The sequence below is a fragment of the Nesoenas mayeri genome, assembly GCF_963082525.1.
Source record: "Nesoenas mayeri genome assembly, chromosome: 4".
Classification (NCBI taxonomy): Eukaryota; Metazoa; Chordata; class Aves; order Columbiformes; family Columbidae; genus Nesoenas; species Nesoenas mayeri.
In genome coordinates this window covers 7,063,958-7,087,980 of record NC_137540.1, presented here as the reverse complement: position 1 = coordinate 7,087,980, position 24,023 = coordinate 7,063,958, and the positions used below count along the sequence as shown (strand labels likewise).

Here is a 24,023-nt window from a genome sequence, read left to right as displayed (position 1 = left end):
AACATTTTTACCTGCAGATTTCAGACTTTGCCTTTTAATTAAGAATGGTGCATAGTGTCACTGCTCAATATCACTGGACAGGATCACATTTTGTCTGTACTGATAAGAAAAACTTCAGGCCAATATTAACCTAGAAGGGTACTAGGAATTTTAATGTGAAACATAACCACATTCTTAAATCCACATTATTTAAAATTTGGAAAGACAATCTCACTTTAAGAGAACACATGTAAAATGCTGGTCACTGTTTATTTATGTCTTCTTAAATATTAGAGAAAACAAATATAGTCAAACTGAAGCCTAGTGATTTCTTCTATAGAAGTCATGGGTTCATTGTTCCATAGGCTGCATTTGAGGCAACACTCAATTACTCAGGTAGAAGATATTGTGCAAATTAGGTTTGGTTGATTTGTTTCCAGTTTACCTATTTAATTAAAATAGAAAACATCAGACAATCTTTATCCAAAACTTAGTTAGATGGTGAGAAAGTAGACTAGGAAAATAGTGCATGTCACTAGAAAATAGGAAAACATGAATTTTAGAACAACTGTGCTATTAACTCACTATGTGAGCTTAGCCATGGAATTTTCTCCCTGAACTTTAAACTGTTCATTAATTATTAAAAGTTAACACGGGATTTTACGCTTCCTGAAGTACGATACCGGTGAATGTTTCAATACTGTGTTTTTGTGCATTTCTTTTGGTAGAAACAGGCATGGTAATTATTAGTGTGAAATTGTATAACCTATTGGGATGGTGTCTTAAAGTCCTTAAATTCAGCTGTTTGTGATGGCTGAGGGCCGTATGCCCATGACAGTCCATCAGTCTTGTATAATACATAAACATTCAGGACCTCATCTGATATTGCAAACACGTTCCAGCATTTGCTTTGTATTGGAGGTAAAAACTGTGAGATAATTTATCTAAATATATTCTTACATAACAGATGAGATTATTTCATAGACTGAAACATTCAATATCTTTATGTCTACCACATGTTTAGCAACATTATGCTGTTGAAGATTTTAAAAAAAAAGATACATAACTAATCTTGGCATATTTTGAGTATTGATCAAACAGTTTTGTAGCTATTACATACATAGGTCAGCACATTAGTTTCTTCCTAGCAGGAAGTTTTAAGGCTTCAAGGGATTGACTGTTTTGAAAATCAGCTTTTACTTCCCAACACCTTCTGTTGTTCTGCAAGGGCATCCAGCCTCAGTGCTGCACAGAAATGGCTGGAGATAACAGAATCCAGAAAGATCCAGACATTACACATCTAATCACCACTAGACTAAAGGGAGTATAGATAGCATCCACCTGTGTAAAAATATGAAGTATCCAAAATAGATCAAATGTCACTCACTCTGACAAGCTCCTTACTGCTGTGATTGTTCAGCAATAGGTTCAGACTCAGTTCATTCTGGTGCCTGCTTTTTTTCTATTAATTTTTCAAAACAAAAGAGATTTAGCAGGCCACTTTCAGAGCTGTGCTGAGAGACTTGGCTGCGCCGATAATCACCACTATTAATCAGGCACGCATTTACATCTCTGTCTTTAGCTTTTAATAATAGAGCATTGAATTAATAATGAGTGGTAAATAACCCAGATTTTTAGTAGATAATTCTACACACAGAATTATCTCAAGAGCTTAAGAGCAGCAATCGTTGGGACGAAGTACAGCACGTCTGCATGCCAGGAGCCTTGAACCAAGCGTTGCATTAGGTTATGTTAAGAAAAGGAGATGAAGAAGGGATCCAAATAACCCTACGTAACAAATCCTGAGTAGGAGCTTTGAAAACTGGAAGTGGTCAGGACTTGATTTTTTTCGTCTTATCAACACTTTGAGCAGTTCTTTGCACAGTTTAGTGCTCTCAAGAGTGTATGGCTTGTCTGCTGGATTTTATTCAGAGGAAAGAGCACCACAGCCTGAAACAAGACCTGTTTTCTGTACCTGCTTACCAGCCCTGTGCTGGTAAGCACACAGGCTGTGCTCGCTTGCATGGGCTAACACTGACTCAGGAAGTTTAACTCCATATTAACCTTGATGATGAATAATTGGAGAGCAAAGATGATTGCCACTGTCAGCCTGAAATTTGTCGTCTTGGAGTTTCATTTCATTTGGAAAAGTTTACTCTTTATTAAGCTTGCTAAATGAGTTTGGTAGTATCCCTCTGGAAACTGGTAATTTTTCCATGGATCTTAGTGCAGAATAAGATCAGACTTCTGGAGTAATCTCTGTACTTGTTTGTCTTGAACATAATACATTTTTATTTAATAAACCAGGGTATTTACAACACTAATGTAGAACCCAATTGGAGCAGTTAGCAACACGGTACAGTTCATGGGATAATCTTCACAATGTCACTGTTAATAGCATTTCCTGCTTAAATACAAGCTTTGATTGACACATTATTCTTGCTTATCACTGTCACATCTCAAATGCTGTGCTGGAGCTTTATGTTGTATATCCTCGGTTTTCATTTCACCATTGGATTTTTACTGAGCGTGATGTTGCAGCTGTTAAAAGCTTAAAACTGAAATTTCTGCAAGTTCAGTTTGAAAAATACTTGCAGTTACTAATGGATTTAAAACCAAATGTAATATCATATGCCTGAAGAGTTATTTTGCCTAGAAAAAGTAATATATACCTCCTCTTCACCTGCTTAATCATTTAGTAAAAATAAATGAGCTTGGATATTTTTTACTTGAAAGATTTATGAATGCATAAACTTTAACCTAAAGCACTTGGTAGAGATCATTTCTATCTAAGCTAGACAATGTTTTTGTTTGCTTGTTCTGTAATCTTTTCTTAGGGTGAAAAAGGAACCGTAGGTGACCCTGGACCCAGAGGACCATATGGCTTGCCTGTAAGTTGCACATAGTTTGTACGCATTGTGCTTTTCATCACTCCTTGATTAAACTTTGTGTGCTTTGTGAGTGCTTTTCACCTAGCAATACACTTAGTTGGAAAAGGCAATGACAGATAATAACCCCTGACAGTGCAAGGTCACTGGTCTCTATCGCAGATTTAGATTCCAACCCATGCACGTGGTTGTGCAAAAGTAAAGAAACAGACCTGGTAGGAACAAGCAAGAGAGAGGAAATCCAGAATGCAAGTGTTTCTGTGTCCTTAGCCTGTGGCCATTGGCTGCCAGGGGACTGTGCAAGAGTGGCAATTGTTCAGGATGAACTATGGAAAGCTATGATTTTCTTAATATCAAGAAGCTGCTTGGATTTCCCTGCTGCAAGGCTACTTCACAATTATGGTTTTGCTTTGTTTGGCACTTTAGAGATTGGCTTTGTTTTCAGTTCTATGCCACAAGCTCAGAAGTGATTTGAGAAGTTCATTGTTGATCGTTAGTAGGGGGAGATGGTATGCTTAAAATCAACCACTTAATATTATCCATTTCTAAAATAGGAGTGAGAACTTCCTTTGGCCTAATGAGGCTAGACCCAGTAAAATCTCTTGGCTTACTCTGCTTACTTTGCTGGTTACTGGGCCAGGAGTGTACGTGTGCACGTCTGTTCTGTACTTTGACGCAAGAAAAGCCATGTAAATGTGCTTGGCCAGGCACGGCCAGCCTCTGGAAGAGACTTGCAATGTTTCCATACCCTCTCCTGGCTAATCTGTTTGATTAATGAATTTAAGCTAGAACACAGACTGGTGGCTTAATTGGAACCATTTAATTGGATCAGGAGTCAAAGACTAGACACAGATTTCAGGCTCCGTGGAGTGTTATATTAGGTTGCAGTGCATGTTTATCTGAGGGTCACTTTTGTGAGTTAAACAAAAAAAAAAAAAGCCATTTTCTGTTTCCCCTTCCTATGAACTCCAAAGGAAAAATGATAGGCTTTTCTGTACTTTTAGCTTGCTCCTGAAATCTGTGTACGAACAAAATGTTACAATTGAGCAAAATTTTACAGTCAAGTTATCAGTTCCTGGAAATGTTAAACACTGACAGCAATGCCCTTCACTAACTGCAGTGCTGTGTGTGCCGCCTCAGCAACATGGGGCACCCCTGCAGAGAGGGAGCACATCAAGGTGGCTGTTGGTATCACAGCTTAGGGACGCTAATGTAGTTTATATGGTTCTTTGGCAGGGCAAAGATGGCGAGCCTGGCCTTGATGTAAGTAATACATATGACTAGTACATTCTTATTGGTAGGTAAGCGTCTTTCAAGAAATACCTTACTGAGTGTAACACGTCTCCATTTAGCGTGCATGCAGTACTTACAGAGTGTGCTAAATGCTGCATTTGCTCTTTATGATAAAGACGAAGTTTATGCAATATATATCCCTTATCAACAGACCCTATCAGATACCGTACTTAGTAATGCAAGGGGTTGGTCCTTTGGTAGTCAAGATGTTGAAATACTGTGCTTGGTAAGAAAATACTCAGACTTGTGACTCAGTTGTAAAAGAACAAGGAGTCACTAACATTGGATTAAGTAAACTTATCCTAATCAAAGAAATTAATTCCATAACCTCTAAGTGATACATTTCAAAATATAGACTCTTTCTTTGGCATGCTGAAAAGACTTACTGGAAGACTTTTCCTCTAGTTCTACACTGAAATCCCTAACTTGGAGGAGTCTCTTGCAGAATGTATTTATGCTACATAGCATGGGCTGTTACCATTTTGAGTGATATGATTTCTTTCCATCGCTGGCAAAATGACTTTACAAAACACGATGACTTACTTGTCTCACGTGCTCTTGTGTGCATGCATGTGTGCACACATAACGCGCATATACATACAAAGCATGTAGTGGAATCATCTTTTTTTTATGTTTTCCAAGAGCATTTGAAAGTTTAACCTGCATGTGAATAAAAGTCGACCTATCTTTGTCCATTTTGTTTTTATAGGGTTTCCCTGGTCCTCGAGGAGAAAAGGGTGATATAGGAGAAAAGGGAGAAAAGGTGACCACAGTGTTAACTGTTGCTTGATTCCTCAGCCTAGTCAGCTCTGCTGCCTTTGTGCTATAAATTGTCCCACTTAAACTTTATTTTTACTGTGTGTCAAAAGGCAGGTCACAGATATATGCTAAGCAAAATCATGAAAACCCATGACAATTTACGCACAGAACTAGTAATATCAGCATGCCCTAAAGCACAGCTTGTTTTTAGGCTTGTTTTCTCCAATCCATCCTATGCTTGTTGAAAATCCTTGTCAGTCTGAATTTTTTAATGCAGATATTACTCAAAGGTGTCATTGTGATAGTAATTTTATACTGATGACCTTATCTCCATTCCTTGGAAGTATTTGCAATATAACTATTGATCCTGGTGTACCATGCCTCTATGCACTACCTGTCCAAAACCAAAAGGATAAGGACAGGAACTGTTTATAATTTTATATTTGGTGATGTCGTATTTACAATTAAGTAGTTCATTATACTGGTGGATTGAAATTAAACCATATACTCTACCAGTCTGGTAAACCAACTAGACAGTGAAGTTAGCAGAAACAGCCTAACTTCATTTTCACTGTCCAGACACAGTGACTCGGAAATATGTTTAGTAAAAATCAATTTAGGAGTAAAAGCATGCAGAGAAAGCTCCTGAGCAAATCTTCCCTACTTCTAACCACCACAGAGCCCGGTTGTTAATACTGCTGAATTAGCACTCACATCATGCTTTTGGGTATTAGCTCTTTATTCCCAGAGACTGACTAAATAGTTTAAATGCAGGACCTCCACTTGCAGGAGGGCAAAGGAATTGTGTGTGGCCACAAAGCATGGTCAGACCCTTCTTGGAGTTCAGTGGAGATTCAGGCTGCCTATGTGGTCTTGTTCTCTTGGGCTGCAGGAGATATCTCCTAGGAAGTCTAGTCCTCCATCCCCCTAAACCTTCAGGAAAAGATGAAGCCTGTATCTTGAGGAGAATGCATGAGACAAAGTACTTGGCCTGGCAGATATTTCAGATGTTATCTTATGGGCTTTCAAATTAAGAGGATTGCCAGGAAGTCTGTAGAGTGGACATGGAATCTCTGCCTTAAAAATTCTCAGAATATTCAAAGAAAAATCGAAGGCGAAGGAAGGTCTTTCTCTGTGAAAAATCAGGGAAGATACAGCTGAGACCTCTGTGGAAATGACTTCTGTTGTGCAGTTTTGACATTTTTTTTTTCCAGAAATAAGGGAATACTTGTATCTTGCAAGGAAACTGGTTTCACCAAAACCACATTAGTTGCATCAATGGTTCCTTTTCCAAATGGAAGACTGACTTTTGAAAGACATAAAGTAACACAATTAATAGAAGCTTTCATTATAACAAATTTTATCAGTTGTGATATTTTTCCTTATGTGAATTACTAATTGTCTATGAGGAAATTGCTTTAACAGCACCCATTTGAACAGAAATAACCCACTTTACAAGTTGAATATCTAGTTCATGATTTCTTATTTTTTAAAATATTCCTTACAGTAGTGGCTGTTGGACTGACATTGTGAAAGTTGAGATTAGCAAGTTTCCAGTTGAGAAACTTAATTCAAATTGCATTGCAAAACTATATTTTATAATTAACATTCCATTGACAACTAGTGGCACGTGGTTTTTTTCACAGATATTCTACGATAGTCAGGGAATAAATCTTTACTACTTCGGTTTGAGATGAGTCCTAGACTGAAGGACCTGTCAGTAGTTCTGCTACAGTGAAAGCAAGTCAGTGTTTGCATTATATCTGCTTAACTTGGCTGTAAAAATAACTTTTTAAAGTGTTCTAGCTGTAATTACTCATTTAAAATTATAGTCCGGGAGCACTCAGCACGAAAAAGGTTTGTACAATTGATTTTGTATTTTCAGGTTGTGTGAATAGTTTAAAAAAAAAAAAAAATCCTTTTAAAAAGGAATAACCTTTCACAAAAGGCAGAGATTGTGTTGTGGGGACAGGGAGGCCCTGATCCCAAATGTGCAGTTGTGTCTCTTGTTATAAATATTGATAGAAGAGTATGATGCATCACAACAGTGGCTGGAAAGGCATCAGCCTTTTCCCGTGGCACTCTGTGCATGCCAGGATTAGAGATTGTTTCAACCATAACAGTGTTACAGAAGTTCCACAAATTTGTATTTCTCTAGGCACTGAGCAAAGGCAAGAAGGATTTTATTTATTTATTCATCTTTAATCTTCATCAAATATCGATTCTCCCTATCTTCTGTGGATCCCAATAGTTCAGGGTAAGGGGGTGAAGGTTAAAAGACAAGAACTCAGACTATGGAAAAAGTAGCAGAAAAAGTAATAAAGTACTCAGGAAGATGACTGCTTCATTGGTTTGAATAAGATCAGAGATTTGCTCTGCAAAACCAAGTTTAAACAGTTATCTGCTGACTTTTAACACAAGTTAAAGAAATCTGAGTCCCAAGGATATAGAAAAAGAGTCAGAAACAAAACTGTTGTCCATTTCCAGAGTAATTTTTGGAGTTATGTCCATGGTCTATGCTTGCATACACTCATAGCAAATATATTAGTGTTAAACTAAGCACAACTAACATGAGATTTGACCCTGAAACTGTTGGGCTTCTGTGCTGCACTGCCATGTTTGTAGCCTTCAGATGAAAATTCAGCCAAGTTACAGTTCTCATGGGGATTTTTTTATATCACAATCTCAGCATTTGGTAAAGAAGGGTAACGTTTGGGTTGCTGTTTTCCTAAATAGTATTCTGCAGCTTTTTGGCACACAGAAAAGGTAGACCAGAAACTTCGCTGCTATTGTGTCATGAATGCAGAATGCTTTGTTCATGGAAAAAGATATTTCATTTGAATGTGTCAAGTATGTTGTGATTTTAAATGAATAATGTGCTTTCCTTCATTTTTTTTATATAGCTAATTATTTTTTAAATTGTGTAAAATAGTTTTTCTCTTTTGTTAATGGATTAAGTTTTTCTGTGCTGTTGTGAAACTAGTGTAATGTCTATTTACTATGCTTTGCCAAAATCCGTCTGTCTTTCCAAAGGGGCATTCCTTCCTTCTCCTTCTACCTTCATTCCTAAAAATTCCTCTGTCCTTTTTTACCCTTTTCCTCACGAATTAAATCCTCCCAATAGCCACAACCTTGCTTGCTGGTTCTCCAATATCATACTAATTTTCCTATGACTATTTTTCTCATTTCTTTGTGATATTCCTGATTTACTCATCCTTCCTATCCCATTTTTTACAATCCTAGTCCAATTTGTTTCATTTTTTTTAACAGAACCTTTTTTGATTTTTGTGAAATTGAGAGCAAACCTGAAACTCATTTACCATTGTGATCAACTGGTGTGAAATCAATTATAAAATGAACTCTCCAAACATCATATACTGCTTGAAGGTGAGGTCATCTTTGCAGGTAGCTTTGTTGAGGGGAGTCAACTCATTTCCATGAGTAATTAAAGCACTGGAAGTTTTTTGTTTAAAAAGAAAAATCAGTGTGAAACAAATCACTAAATTTCAGAAAAATAAGGAGATGAAACATTGCCTGCAGTAAAGAGAACATTTAATTGCTGGAATATTTAAATAATTTAATTATCACTTCTGATTAGGTTATCATACCAAGACATGATGAAATGATTGAAAGTGTCTTAGTACCTGTCCATCAAGCAGTTCAGATGTTTTGATTCCTGTAACAGGGTTTGAAATGGTCGCATTATACTTGGAGCGACAGGAGTGCCCCCTCAGTGATGTCTGTGGCTTCCTGTGGACACAACTGAGAAAAGGATTTGTCCCAAACTTACTGGGGTGCAAAGGGTCGGTTCAGCAAAGGATGCACTGGGCCAAGTTCACCCTTGATGTGACACCATGGAACCTGATAGAATTTAGCCAGAGACCAGCCATCCCCACGAGGCATCCACAAGTCTGCTTTAGAAGAAGTGTGATGATGTACTCTGCTCTCGCAAAGTTACACCTGACCGATGGTAAATCTTCTAGAGAAGCTGACAAATGCAGCTTAGTGTGTGTGTGCACTTTGGTACAATCACTTAGAGCAAATAGGAGACCTCTTGGTTTGGACTGTGGATTGGGGGGATTTGCAGATTTGCCTCTGTCTCAAGAAATCAATGATTTCAAGCCCTGTTCTAGGATTCAAAACATTCATAATACTGATATGAAATACCGACACAAACTAATACCGACTGATTGCAGTTCTTGCTTGTGATCATGTAATTTATTTTTCCACATAATGCACCATCCAAACCAGAACACAGTGGTAAGTGTCCTTTCAGCTCTCCATTGGCTTAAAAAGAAAAACTCAAACTTTTAAACCAATCTTTCTTTATATTTTTTTCCAAAAGAATCAAACTTGTTTTATCCAAACCATTGTATCCACAGGGGGAAAAGGGAAAGAAAGGCAAAAAGGGGCCTAAAGGGGAGAAAGGAGAACAGGGTGCTCCTGGATTAGATGCACCTTGCCCATTGGTACGTCTCGCTTGTGTATTAGACAATTGATCGTCCTGCTGTAGACTGATGGAATAAGAAATGAGGGGAGAGGAACAAGCACCAGCTACTGTGTTACCTGCTGCCCTTTGTTAATGTTCTGGAGGAGGCTTTGCCAACCTCCTAATTTGGTTTAAAGCACCAAATTTTAGACCTTGAGGCTAAATTTGTGAAGTTTGTTGCTGATTTTTATTCATTATTTTCTGCTAAACATGTTAAAAAGGAACCAAATTGGGATGTGCCAGAGTCGGTGCCCCACAGGTTGAAATGCCACCACAGCGCTCAGCTTGCTCCTCTTGCCTCCCTATTGTTATTTATTCACTCCAGCTAAGTCAATACTGAAGGCATTTCCTTGACAGTAACACTGCAAGTTAATCTTTACAAACAGGGATTCCGTGGAATTAAGGGGGAAAAAGGGGAGCCAGGCCAGCCTGGCCTGGATGGGCTGGATGCCCCTTGCCAATTGGTACAGTATTTCTCTTTCCTACCAACCCTGCATGCGGTTCCTTTGTTTGTGGTCAGCCATTCTCAATGTAATGTTTTTCTGAGCTGACTTTACATTATTCGTGTAACACATGCATGTGCATGAACAAACCAGCTGCTTCAGCAATCATAACCTCGATGAGAGAACACACATTTTTGTTGACACTCCAAACCTAACTCTCAGCAGTCTGCTCCCACATCACATGGCAATTTATAAGTTTGTGTCCTTCCTACATTTTCCCTGAGAACCATTTGTTTGTTATTTTCCTCACAAAATACCTATTGCCTTACTCACCCTAAACCCAAGTCTTTGTAGAAATCCAGAACAATGTCCCCTTCTAATCAAGTCTGATGACTTCTGTCTGCATTGGCTCAGTTCTTTGCCCAAGCTTGTCCTAGAGCTACTCTGCACCCTGGACTTCCTTCCAAACCCATGCAGTCTTGGGTGCATGTTTTCAGGATTTAGCCAAAATAAGAAGTCATGTACAGAATGATGTAAATCTTATTTCTAAAAATCAAGTCACAGGTTTCCAGTAAGCCAAGCTGGAGCCTAGTCTTCCAGACCTTTACACAAGTGATATTTTTTGTGTCTGGCCTGTTCATCAAATAGTATTCAAATAGATTTGGAAACTAAAAGCTTACCTGAGGTTTGTAAGAAGATAACGGTCTGCAGCCCAAATCCTCACTGTCTTTGTTATTTAATGTTTTCAATTTAATGGTCCTTCCCTTGGAACTTACCTTCCTGGAATACACACAACACTCCCCACCCTATGTTAGCATGAATTCAAGTTCCCACCTATACTAAAATGCTACTTGTTGACCCTCTCCTGTGTACCAATCTGGCAACAGTGATTTTTATTTAATGGCAAGCTAAGTTTAAATTATTTTCCTTTAAAAAAAAATAAAAAGACATACATTTCCTAAAGATACAAGGAATATATTCTTTTTAATTATTCACAGTAAAATTTGATCTGCATGTTCTGATATTGTTTGGTGGTTAAGCACGGTTCTTTAAAATGAATGTTAAATTAAGTAGATTTTATTTCAACTATAGCGCTTCAAATTAGAAGTCAATGGATTTTAATCTTAAATGCATAGTCCATTAAGATTATTCCATAGTCCATTTTGTTTGCTTCGAATTAATGGTAACCATATCTCATATTTTGTTGGGGATAATCAAGCATGCTTTTGTAATTTAAAAATGTTTCTCATTATTATCATTTCTATCTGGAGATTCAATAACCATTGTTGATGGATGACAAACATTCTGTTCATAGGTAAATACCAGAATAAGCTGCTAAGCAAACAAGACTGTTTCTTGATTTAGGCACCAAGATGTTGCCATCAGATTTCAGGCAAACACATTCAAAAGATCTCATTAACCACTGTCTTCACATGTAAAATCACATAAGAAGTATTGTTATTCTATATTCTAAAAAACGTTGAGGCCTGATCTTTTTTTTCTGCTCATGTGTAGTCTAGTACACATGGTATGTGCTCCTTATTCTGAGCATATAACTCCCTGAACAAGCCTTGTATGGCCATGTAAGTTGGAATTAGTTCCATGAAAAACAGTATAACAGTGGTCAAAAGTTGGGTCTGATCTTACTGGATGCATGGAGATATGTCAAAGTAGAGTAGTGACAGGAAAGAAACTGAGTGAGTCTCGCTTACATAAGAAATTAGATGGCCAGATTGTCCAAGCAATGAAATAGTCAGTGGTTCTGTCCTGCCCTGCTCCCACCACTGATGTTTTCTTCCACTGTTTCACTTGAGGTGCCTTCAGGCCTTAATATTTTGCTGCTTCATTCAAAAGCTAAGAATGAAAACGAACAGAAAAATCCTACTTAAATTTGAGTCTATCTTATCACTGGGTTAGCTGTGTACTAGGGGACCGCAAAACACCATACTCTCCAGATAAAAATGATAATATTTTTTTGCTCATTGATCTTGTACATTCAGCTACAGATTGTTGTGCATAACAGATTATATTTAAAATAATATGTAGCCTGAGCTCTAACAACAATAAGAAACTGATGAAGATGTTTAATTATTTAGGAAAAACACAAATCTTTATGGTAGAGAGATGAGCATATGTTTTTACAGTGTAAACCTTCTCTCCTTTGGCTTTTCGTTCACCTTGAGAACGGGAGAGAAAATAAGTTAGGAATTGGTAAATACTTATTAGATAAAAATCAGAGCTGCTTCAGCTGTTCTAACAGATATTGATGGAATATTTGTCCTGTCATCTTAACTATGTTTTGGGTTTTTTTTTTCAAACCTCCCCTTGAAACAGGGTCCCGATGGATTACCAATGCCTGGCTGTTGGCAAAAGGTAGGATGGGCAGAGCTTGTTCTTTTCAGGGGCAGTACATCCTTGGCACACAGAAAATCCTGTCACAGTCATACTGAACAGTATCAGGATATACTTCAGAGCTTCTTAGACATCTAGGTGCATGTAGCAGGGCAAAATAAGACCTCTCAATGACAGCAATTGGTGTGATGAGGTTGTAATATACAAAGAAGTAATAACTCATTTGAGGCAGTACTGTAGAACGAGTTTGCATTAGATTTCTGGAAAGCCCAAGACTTTTCTCTTTCATATGAAGATTCATACATCCTTTGGCTTCTGCATGTGATCATGCCTTCCCATTCTTTACGAAAGTTCATGGATATGGTATTTTTATCAAATATTTACATTCATCTATTATGAGATTACTTTTCTGGGGTACCTAGAAGCACAATGCATCCTGCCCTTCTCTTTGCCTGACCTTTCTATTCTTCAATACGTTCTCCTGGTTGTTATGCTGTATGCTAATGTTAATGGGCAACATTATTTTAGCAAAGATTTAACCTAGGCGGGGCTAGTTTTAAAAACATAGTATTCAGAATAATGTAAGTGGAGGAATACTGGTATATAATACACTAGAAAACATAAAGCGTAAGTGAAATCCTGGGTGCACTTATCTCCGAAGAATGGGTGGTGCTGAGGAAATAACTATCCGTATTTGCAACTCTGCTCTATCTATGCATTTGGAACAGAAATCTGAACTATCGATTTACTAATTTGATTAATCTGTATCTTTTTTTGTCTCTGCAGTGATGAATCTAACATTACAAGCATGAAGTTGTGTATATAATGCTCCACTTTTTGTATTTATAGTTGAAAACTGAAAATTTGATTTTACGAGTCTGAGATATGTTTACATGTAGTTGTTTCTACTTGTTTGCAATAGTCCATGTGTACATCTTTTTTTTTTTCACTTACATCTGCAGTTAGATGATATATAACTGCAGGGTAAACCTGCATAGATTCTCTCTCTAATGAGAGAGAGATCTTAATACAATGATCAATAATAGAAATCTGATTATTTCTGTAAATTCTTATCTTTTGGCTTGTGGACCTGCATGGACAATGAGTGCCATGAACTAGTTTACAAGAAACTGTGACCAAATAAGAGCAAAATGCTATGAAATGTACTGTACCAGCTGCCGTTGGAGTTTACTGACTTTGCTTCCATGTCCATCTTAAACAATTCACTGATTCACGCCACCATATCTGCTTGTATGAACTAAAAGCATGAGTTTGTGTGCCAAACCTGCTTGTTGTGTGATCACGTCACGTGCTAAATGGCTGCTCACAATGACCTTTGGTTCCAGCTTCTGAATCATTTCCTTTTGTCATCTCAAGGGAGTCACACCATGGCTTATTGCTAAAAAGAGATAAACCAGAGGAGGATAGAAAGAGGCCTTGAATTTTTGGGGAATAGAGTTCCAGCTGCAGGTGGATGGCTTCTAGTCCTGTGGGTCACCTGGCCCCTTTGATCAAAGAGGGTCCCGCCTGCGAACCAGCATCGGTTTGCCTTGCACTGCTCACAGTCGTGAAGACATTCGCGACAGGCCCTGTCGAGTCCTTAATCAAGGAGGAAAGAAGTTTGAAGAAGAAACCAGACTTCTCTGTGCGTTGTTTGAAAGGGTCACAGAGGTGCTGCAGGGATCATTTGATGGCAGACACCACCTGAGACCAGAAGCTTCTCAACCTTACTCAAGGATGGACAGAGTCTGTGCTCTGCCTATTATATTCTGGGACTGCTGGAGGAAAAAGCATTTTTGAGGTGGGATGAATTGGAACATCCTCTGAAGGAGGAGGATAATGGAACTGACCAGGGACGGATGTACCATGGTGTGGTTTTTGGGCGATTCACCTTAAACTACACAAAACTATCTGAACTTCTCTGCAGAATTTTGGAAGCTATGGTTAATTTTGTTTCCTTTTTCCGTAACTGTTGCCATAAACATTTGTTCAACATTTGTGGTGATGGCATTGAAGAAAATACTTCAAGCCACATGTTCATCTTGTTTCAGTATTAACAGTTTTTATTTCAGAGTCTTTGAAGCCTTTAAGTCTAAAAAAGGAAATAATTTATTTTTGTGTTTCACAGGCTGATTTACTCATCTTGTTCTTTTTTGGCTGTTACAGTGACCTTAGTGGACAATATTACTCAAAAAACATTGGAGAGAATCAAGGCTGTGTGATTACCACTGCACACTTGTCATTGTGCTACGCTGTTCAATGTGTTGTTATTTCTCCACTTCTGTTCAGGTGACCGGCTTTCTACAGAATCATTGGCAAAGTTTTGCTTCTCTGCTTTTTTTTCTATTGCTAAAAATGCTTACTTTGTGCACATTTGTATTTTTTGCCACGAGGTATTTTTTCCTAGATTTGAGTCTTCATCTGGTGCACTGTAGTTAGTATGAGAGATTCGTTTATGAGAAATGGTGCCATATTTGGCAGATGGAAATTCTTTTTATATCATTCCTGTTCCTAGTGTATAGCAGGATGATCACAAACTTCTTTAGTTACTTTTCCGAAACATGTCTTTCATATGTAGACCAAAACTAAAGTTGAGGAAGACAGCCCGTCTCCGTCCATGTGGGGGCACCTTGCCCTTCTTGAACGCACATTTTTCCTTGCTCAGTCATTTCTAAATCCTGTGACCTGCTGTGGTTGCACTTTTCATGTTGCTTCACAACCTCAGATCAATGAAAATGCCACTGTAATGCGATCTTTCATCTTGCTATGTCTTTATTGCCATTTTGGTATATCGGAGACAAAACTAGCTTTTCACAGGGGAAAAATCTTCCAGAGATTTTAAAAAATGAAGCTTAATTTACTGGCCTCTATCTAGTAGTATCTTACTAATAAAAACAAAATTCTGAGACCGTAGATGAATTCACCATACTGAATAGATACACATTTACTGCTCAATTCCATCTTTCCAACAGTAAGAAATAAACAAATGTTCACATCTATGGGGAAAAAATGTTTTTCTTCGCTTAAATTTTCAGAGATACAAGTATCAACCTATTGGAATAATCACAATTACAATAGCAAAAGCCTTCACATGGCATAGACTTAATATAAAGTGCTACAGTAGTAATACAAATGCGAGACTTTCCAGAAAGGGGACGAGAGGAGCGACACGTAAGCCCTCCCTGAGTTGCCAATTTTATTCTGCTTCTGCACTATGTCTAAAAACATCAGGGCAAGGAACAAGTTGCCCTCTCCACAGAGAAGAGTCTCTTCTGCCTGTATCCTGACTTGGCACCATTTGGCTTGATATGTTATTGATGTGAAGACTAGTAGTTGCAATTTTTTTATAAAACATCAAATACTGGCAATCATACAGTAAGATAAAATATTTTTTTAAATGTCCCCCAGAGAAATCAAGTGCAAAATCAAGTAGGATGTTTATCATTTGGCTGGTTGTTTTAGCAATCCCATATTGAGAGAGTCCACAAACACAACTCATGTTAAGAAACAGCAACAAGATATGGAGCTATTATATGCATGCTATCATTAGCACTTTGATATTTTTTTTAAATTCATATATCTATATTTTTAAACTGTCCTCATAGCATCCATTTCTATATGCCTCAATAAATCTAGCAGAATCTTGTTTCATAGTTTCTTCATTCAGGAAATTATTGTAGACACTACTGTTAAGTGTTAGTCAAAACTCAATTCTCCTTTAACTCTCTGAAACTGAAACTCTGCTGAAGAAATACTTAAGCACCTTTACCCACTCTCTTTTCTGTCTTGTAAAGTAGTTTCTTTCTTTAACTCCTGCCAAGTAGGGATACTCTTTTTTCCCAAATAATCTAATTTAACTTTTTAAAGCTTCTGTATTGTTCAATAACATGAAAGGTTCATTCTATTTAAATGACCATGGGTGAATACTAGACAAACAATTTAATTTGCTAAACTATATACAGAGATTTACACGAATATTAGCATAAAATATATGCGTCTCAAAGATTGACTTGAAATGAAACCAAACAGTATCTAGAGAAGTTGCATATTCAGTATAAGACAAAATAACTTGGGTTTAGTATTATTTCATCAAGAAAAGTGCCCTGTGAAGACTTGCAACATGTTTATTTTGTTTAAAAAAGCAACTCTTTTTGGTGCTAGTATATTTTTTCCTTTTGATGGCAAACCTACAGTTTGAACCACCTGTGTGTTTTTATATCTTTTTAGTAGCATTCCTCCAAATAGAAATGATTTGTTTTGTTTAGTTTGTGACTGGAACAGTAGTTCCTCTACCAGTCTTTTCAGTTGTAGAAATGTGTGGTGGTGTTAGTCTACACAGTTTCTATATCCCTAACTTTTTGGGGAATTATTATTTCTTGTTTCTTTGAGATATTTCAGTATTTGTTTCATACAAAGTCTGTAATCATCTGTTACTCTGGTGTATTACAAACACATTGTGCAGAAGTCCTGCTACAGAAGCAGCAAATCTTTTGAGCACTGTATGGAATATGTCTGACATAAGTGGTCTTTGTCTTCATATTCATAGATTAGCTATGGGCAATCTTTATTTCTGGATGCTTTGGACCCCTTTTTATTTTTTCCTGAGGTAAAGCATGAACTGTTAATTCATGGAACAATGATACAGTGTATTTTTTTGATTTATATTTTTATTTATTGCTGATTTTGTTGTCATGTTCTGATAGCGTAGCAAGGCAGAATGATTCTTCACCCAGCTGTTTGTATAGGCTTTTAGTCTACCGTGTAAGTATTATGAATGAGTTGAGGATGATCAAATCAGTGTATCGGCACATGTGTAATGTATAGCGTTTAAAAAAGGGTAATTCTTAAGACTGATGTACAGTGTGGAAAGTTAGCATTGGCTCCCCTGAGCGTTACACTCATGGAAGAGTGCAGATGAGCATCAGTTGCTCCGCTACACAGCAGGAGAGCCGATGCAAGCCCAGATGAGACGATCAGGCCTTTGGTCCCTGTGGGAAGGTGAAGTTGCATCAGGAGATGTGGTTCAGATCCTGGATCCCACCAGGGTTTAGAGAGAGTTGTCCCACTGACTGCTGCAGGACCGGGACTGTCAACCTGGGCTCAGCCATGCAAGGGTCTTCCCTTGACTGTGCCTCTCTGTCCCCAGTGGTGACACAGGGAGAGCGGGGTGTCCTTCCCTTGAGACACACTGTGAGATGTGCAGAAGGACCCAGGTATTGTGAGTAGTAACATGGGGAATATCACCTTCAGCAGTGGGGTTTTGCCTAAACCAGGGCCACTTCAGTGAGTAACAACTACGGAGATGCTCCCAGTCCATGGAATGTGATAAAGATGTTCAAGGCATGCAGAAGGTGACCTTTCCTTTCAAATGTCCTGATCTCTGCTGCTTGACCATCTTAAATTACATTTTTACATCTCTGTTTTTTATCTAATGGGAGACATAAATTTTCACACTAAAGAGTCACACAAAACACAAATATCTGCAAAGACACTGGTCAAAAGAAAGTCTAGTTTTTAGCCAATGCAAAAAAAATATCCAATTTAAGTGATGAGAATTAAAACTAACACCTGGTTATTATTTTTTTTCCTTTCTGCAACTTGCTTTTATGGATCTGAATGTTGCTGTAATGTACAAAAGAAGGTTTTCTTGCACCCGCTGTTATTGAAGTGTTTTACATGGTGGTCGGATTCATTAAATGCAGTTAGAAATAAGTGCCTGCCACCATCATTTCTGACAGAATTTGAAAAAGATACTCCACAAAACCAGTGGAGCGTGTATTTTAAAAAAGGATTTGGAGTGTTGGTTTTGTTTCGTTTCTTTTTTAAATGCATCCAATTATCAACACTACTTGAAAACTGAATTTTCTTTGGAAAACAGGGGGCCTTAACTTAACCTGGGACCGTTAGTGGTTTGCTTGTCTCTATTTAAAAAAGAAATTGTAGTAATTTCCCAGATAACATTGGTACTTGCACACTTCTCTGAAGTATTATGAAGAGTTGGGTTGGTAGAAGAATGTTTTACATATTGTTAACATATATGTGGATATTCTTATATTATTGTACATGTTTGGGAAAATATCACACAACTTTAAAAATATTACTAAGATGTATGTATCTGACTTTTTCATTTGGAAAATATTATATATTTTTATTTGTATTTTTTACTTTTTTAAGTTCATCTATATGTGCCATTATTTTTGTATTGCAAATGGTCTCATAAATGCAGTAGAGGAGATAAAAACACAAAGAAAAGTAATTTGGCAAGGATTATGCTGCTTGGGGAAAAAACACATGGGTGAGTATCATATTATCAATACTAGAAATATTTTGCATCTTAGCACTGTAAATATGTCACGGGACCTCTTTTGAAGAGTAGTGTAAAGAATTGCAAGGTTTTAATCACCCATTTTAATTAGTTATTAATTACCACTTTCTTGTGGCCTCTGGTCCTGACTTAATTGAACTCCATCAAACAGCATGCTTTTGTTTCTATTATTAAAATTTCTCCTTGGTTTTCAGTTGAATACTGTTTTGTTTTCCTTCAGATTTGTACTTTGTGTTTTGTTTCTTGCTTGTGAGAAATTGATCTTCAGAATTATTTTTACACTATTTATGATTTATTTTCATAATGTAAAAAGTGTGTAATTATTAAAATATTAATCCAACCATTGGTGCTGATAGTTACAAAGTTATTAGTGTTGATGCACAAAATTGTTCTGGTCTGGATTGGAAAAAGTGTGTGTTGCGTCGTGCCAATCTGTAGTTTGACATCTAGTGCAGGTCATGTCATTTGGTTTGCACATATACACAAAGATCAGGGCCTTTGCAACATGTCCCACTTTCCTACAGTGTGCAATAAAAAAGAGACAAAAAAATTCACCTCGCTCTTCCTATTCTTAATGTGTCTTTTTCCCTTCAAAGTCATCTTTTTTTTGGGTCATCTTTTCCAAACAGGCGGCTCAGGCTGTGGGCATCCACAGAAGTTACTAAGGAAGAAGCTTTGCTGCAAGCCTTAGAGCCTTTCCTTGCTCTGGAAAAGCTGTGATGGTCTGTGTACTAACCAGAAGTCATAAGTATTGCTTAGGTAAGTCCACAGGCACCCTGGGATCCACAGAAACAAACTGAAAGTCGCCAATATCCCCTTTCTATATAATACTGAAGGTGAAAAATAACCTGAACTGCTGAGAAATAGAGATGCACCTAGGCACAGTGTCACGAGCAACAGTGCTATCTAAGAAACGTGAAGGTCTGTTTTACCACAAATCCATTTTGTTCAGAAAAGATGAGGCATAAAAATTATTGCAAAATGACATCTTTTCAAGCACCCTGGTCTAAGACAACACATTTTTGCAGGAGTCTCCTTGAACAAAGGACTTTTTTTTAAAAAAAATAGAACATTGGTCCGCAGCTGTAATCTCTTCAAAGCATTGTTTAAATTGTTTGGGTTTTCTAAATCCCCAAATATTTCAGACAAACAAAATCCTCACCATTGTTTCCCCTTCCTTCACCTCAAAAATGTAGTCACTCTGGGCTATGAGAGAGAGCAAGCACTGGGGGAGGTTGACCTCTACTCTTAACTCTTGGTAATCTCCATAAAAGTCTATTAATCTTATCTAGCTCTGGTTTAGACTCTTAGGGGACTGAAAATAGCTTTGCCCCCTTTCGCAGCTGAGTTATTATCCTTACAGCTTAACCTGCCCAGCGATGCCGAGGCAGCCCTGACCCAGGCAGAGCCCTCGTGTTTGCTGCGGTGACTCTCGGCCTTTTCTTCTTTCCAGCTTTCTCCTTTCTTCTCCTTTTGTAGAGGAGGGAAGGTGGTTCTAGATGCTACTGCTGCAGCTGTCCTGCCAAGAAACAAACACAAAGCATATTAATGCCTGCTGCTTCTCCCTTTCATTATTTTTTTTAATGGAGCTTTTTATTAAATACTTACACGCCATTACATCTGATTCTGCATTGTGGACCTACTAAACCTGCTAATCCTTACCCCTTTGTAATGAGGACTCTACAGAAGTAAAAAAAAAATCCAACTGAAGTGGCCTTTTATATCCTCATGTTGCACAGCTTCACCTAGTGGTAAAATTATAATAACCAGCCACGAAGATATGTTTAAAAACAAAATGAACGAAACAAAACAAGGAGGTGACAAAGCATTCGTGTTCCAGCAGGTAGTAACAACTGCACCCAAATAAATATTAAAAGAAAACAAACATGGGAATACCAAAACATTTAAGTCATGTTCCTGCAAGCAGAGCCCTTCTGTCTTCCCAGGGTTACTAATTTGTCTTCTGATGGCTTCTGCTAATTTCCAGACTGTTCACAGGGCGTCTTCCTCTCCCTTCTCCTGGCTGCAGCAGACAAATACAGTGCTTTTGGATGCTTGTTCAACACTTGGTGCTTGGATGGTCTATATATATGTATGTATATATGTGTCTATGTGCACATATGTATAAATATATGCATAGATAGATATAGATATATATATGCATGCATATAAATATATAAACATGACCTGTAGTGTTCAGGAAAATACTGTACACAAACCTCCTCATAGAGATCACAGTCTGCTAGAATAGTTACGCTCAAGCTGCTTTGGTTTGTCTCCGAGAACAAAAGCGGACACAGCTCCTGTCATATCAGCTAAGGTGCAGGTTTTTCATGTGCTTATGCCAAGACAGAATGTTTAGTAACTAATATCCTGATTATTTTTGTATGTGCAGATAACAGCTTGACAGAGTATTCAAAGTGCCCATACCCAAACTGAGCAGTCAGAAGCTCCCCCTGGCATCACCTTTGTTTGGCTGCTCCTTCCTAGAGATAACCAGTACCTGGTAACTTTTTGCAAGCTTTTAGAAGCTCTCCTCTTTGGCACATTAAGATTGTTGTGATTTTACAGATTCTGCTTGAGCTAAAACTTTTAAAAACAAATATGGCCAAAAAAAAAAAAAAGTAAAATATTAACGCTCACTGTTATACCAATGAGCTTGTGTCAGAAAGATGTGTATAGAATAAATTTGCCATTTAAAAATCTGGAACTGCAAACACTGCTGGTACATTCAGCCCTGGAATGATCCTCAACAAAAATTATTCAGGACCCAGCAAGCACGCAAATGGGTCTGGAAAGCGATGCTGCCATGAAGCTCCATAAGTAACATAATCTTGCTCTTTTGTGCCTTCCCCTTGGCCTATTTGTACCCAATTAGCACAACCTGCGCTTGACCGACACCAGGGCTGGATGGACCGATCACCATGTCAACTCACAGGCAAGTCGGTTCCCCTTCGAGGGTAAATCCCAAGCAGCTGGCTCTCCCAGTCAGGTACCATTAGTCTGTCTGTACCTTTCTGTAATGAAACAGATCTTCACTGCAGATCATTTTCCACTGACCATCTATAAGGGGTTTGGTTCTTAGGATGCCCTAGCAATGCATTGTTTTTTAGAGGTACAATAGTTCATTAAATAGTTAAATAGTGGGGCGAAGGCTGGAAACATTGAATAGCTCTTAGAAATATTTACTCCTTTTTGTGATTCATACAGGGAGCCAGGCTGCTGTTTGCTGGTACCCTGCCAGGACAAAGCCCTCAAACAAGTGTGGAAAAAAATCAGTTAAAATATTCAGAAAGCAAACAGAGCAGGATGGAGGAAACAATATGGTTTGTTCAGGTTGTTTTGGTTTGCAGTTTTTTGTCTGTGTTTTCCTTAAAAAAAAAGTATGTATATATACATATTTTTAATAACCTCTATATTATGGAGAAATGTCTGCTAGCATTTACTCCACAGCATTAGGAGGGCAAGAGAGAGAGGTGTAGAAAAACCAAGTGACATGGTGCTGGAAAGCCCTGTGTCTCAGGCAGGGTCTCTCTGCTAATTAAAGAGAAGAGACCTTCTCTGCTCTACACATGAGACTTGGCAGGCTTGATCCTGCTGATAATATCAAAAACAGTGTGCAAGAACTATGAGCCAAGAGGGAGGGATATTTTCTTGATTGTTAAGCCTCTTTCCATGGCTATGAAGGAATGGAGAAGCAATCCATTTTCTAACAACCTATTTACCCTACCACTCTGAGCTTTCCTGATGAAGTTTAGGATCACTTCAAGCAATTGCTAATACAGCTGCAAACAAGCAAATAATTGCTCCTGAAATGCCTATGGATTCCCAGACTCACATGCTGATGTTCATTGCCTGGGCTCCAGCCGCTCTTCACATTACTGTTACAAAGGGATTGCAATGAGGTCCAGCATATAACAGGTACAACTTGAACTACACCTACCCTGTGCTCCATATCATTCGCCAGCTTTCAGAGACGTGGGTAAAATGGAAAAGCAATGCAGACAGCACTGCTGACAGGCTTTTGCCAAGGCTCAGTTTGGATGTTAGCCAATCTAAATGGCTATTCTCAACAACCATAGGCAAATCTCTACTTATACAATACTGCCCAAGCAGGCAGCTTTGACAATGCCCTCATATTTTTTAAGTCCTACCTCTTTCTGCCTGGTCAAGGCACTGAAGAGAGGCAGCTGCTGTCTCTGCTGGGATGTAGAGGAGTAGCTGCTGGTGCTTCCTACCCCTTCTGCTTCACGGCTGTTTTGTTGGTTGGTGATGCAAGGTTTCAAATGGAGCAGGAATGCTGGAATGTGAAAGCTGCAGAGCTTCAAAATTAACAGTTTGAAGAAGCTCAAGAAAATGCCTGTAAGAAAAGAAATGCTTGATTAGAGAGGCAGAAAGGTGGCTTGCTGGCAGAGATATAAAAAAAAAAATGTAAAACTCAGGAGGTGTGTTTCTTCATCTGCAAAATGTGGAATGACTTACCGGATACTGATCTAGAAAAGACAAGTATCATCAGCAAGGCAAATTTATATAGCTTTACATATGCTCTCTGAAAACTCTTCCAAGCACAGCACTGCAGGTGGCACAGATGAGCTATGGATGGGACAGCAGAGACGTGGGCGCAGGGTTTGCTGCTGCCTGCCCAGGCAGCTCAAGGAGCAGCCTCCAGGAGAGGAGAGGCTGTGTCCCTGGCAGGGAGGACGTAAAGCTGAGGTGCTCCAGAGCAGCTTTGCCTGCTGCGTTCAAATGCGATGCCTCTTGATGTGAATTCTGCCCTTCCTCCCCATGGAAATGTCCCCTCCTTTTCTTATGGGCTTTGAGGTCCATGAGATGGTATCAAGGGTAACCACGAGGAAATGCTGTGTTAAAGCAAACCACTTCTATATTGGTGCTGTGGTTAGAAAGAGATCATACGACTAGTTATACTTTGGTCCTGCTAACGCTAAAATAGGATGTACCAATGTATCAGAGCACCGGGGCTTGAGACCTATTATATTTATAAAAACATAGCAAAGCCATAGCTTTTACTAATTTGCCCTGCTTTACAAGAAATACGAATACTGACTTTGACCGATGTATACATTTCTCAGCATACACTTAAAAACCGAGTCTGGAAAACGAGGAGCTGCGAATGCCCTTGAATTATGACCCTAATTAAATTAAATCAACCTGTTGCTGCTCCCCACTAGGATGTCTGTAGCAAAGTGCCTTGACCACCAGCATGACGGACACCAGGTGAGCAAGCACAGCCACGGCGCACTCACCGTCCCTCCCTAGCAAGTCGGCTGTTTTACGAGTTTGTGATGTTAGAAAAACTCAGAAGCGTGGAGGTAACTGAGCCGCAGCTAAACACGAGTCGCCCAAAGGAAAAACCCCGGGATGTGCGGCCGGGCGGTCCCGGCGGGGGCGGGAGGCGGCGGGAGGAGGGATTTGGAGGGGTTTGCGCTGGCATAAGAGGCGGGGAGCGCCGGGACGAGCCGGGCTGTGCCGGCGGG

General features: G+C 38.6%; 1 protein-coding gene across 1 annotated transcript in view; it reads left to right on the top strand.

Annotated features, from left to right (window-relative positions):
- The window catches only part of COL25A1 (collagen type XXV alpha 1 chain), a gene marked incomplete at its 3' end in the record, with an annotated part of 302,483 nt that extends 288,867 nt beyond the window's left edge, over window positions 1-13,616 (top strand). Inside the window, exons 36-41 of the mRNA XM_080344309.1 lie at window positions 2,817-2,870; window positions 4,104-4,130; window positions 4,870-4,923; window positions 9,302-9,388; window positions 12,186-12,224; window positions 13,581-13,616. Coding sequence (XP_080200435.1) covers window positions 2,817-2,870; window positions 4,104-4,130; window positions 4,870-4,923; window positions 9,302-9,388; window positions 12,186-12,224; window positions 13,581-13,616 — 297 coding nt within the window. The remainder of the gene's footprint in view (window positions 1-2,816; window positions 2,871-4,103; window positions 4,131-4,869; window positions 4,924-9,301; window positions 9,389-12,185; window positions 12,225-13,580) is intronic.
- Window positions 13,617-24,023: the final 10,407 nt, after the last annotated feature.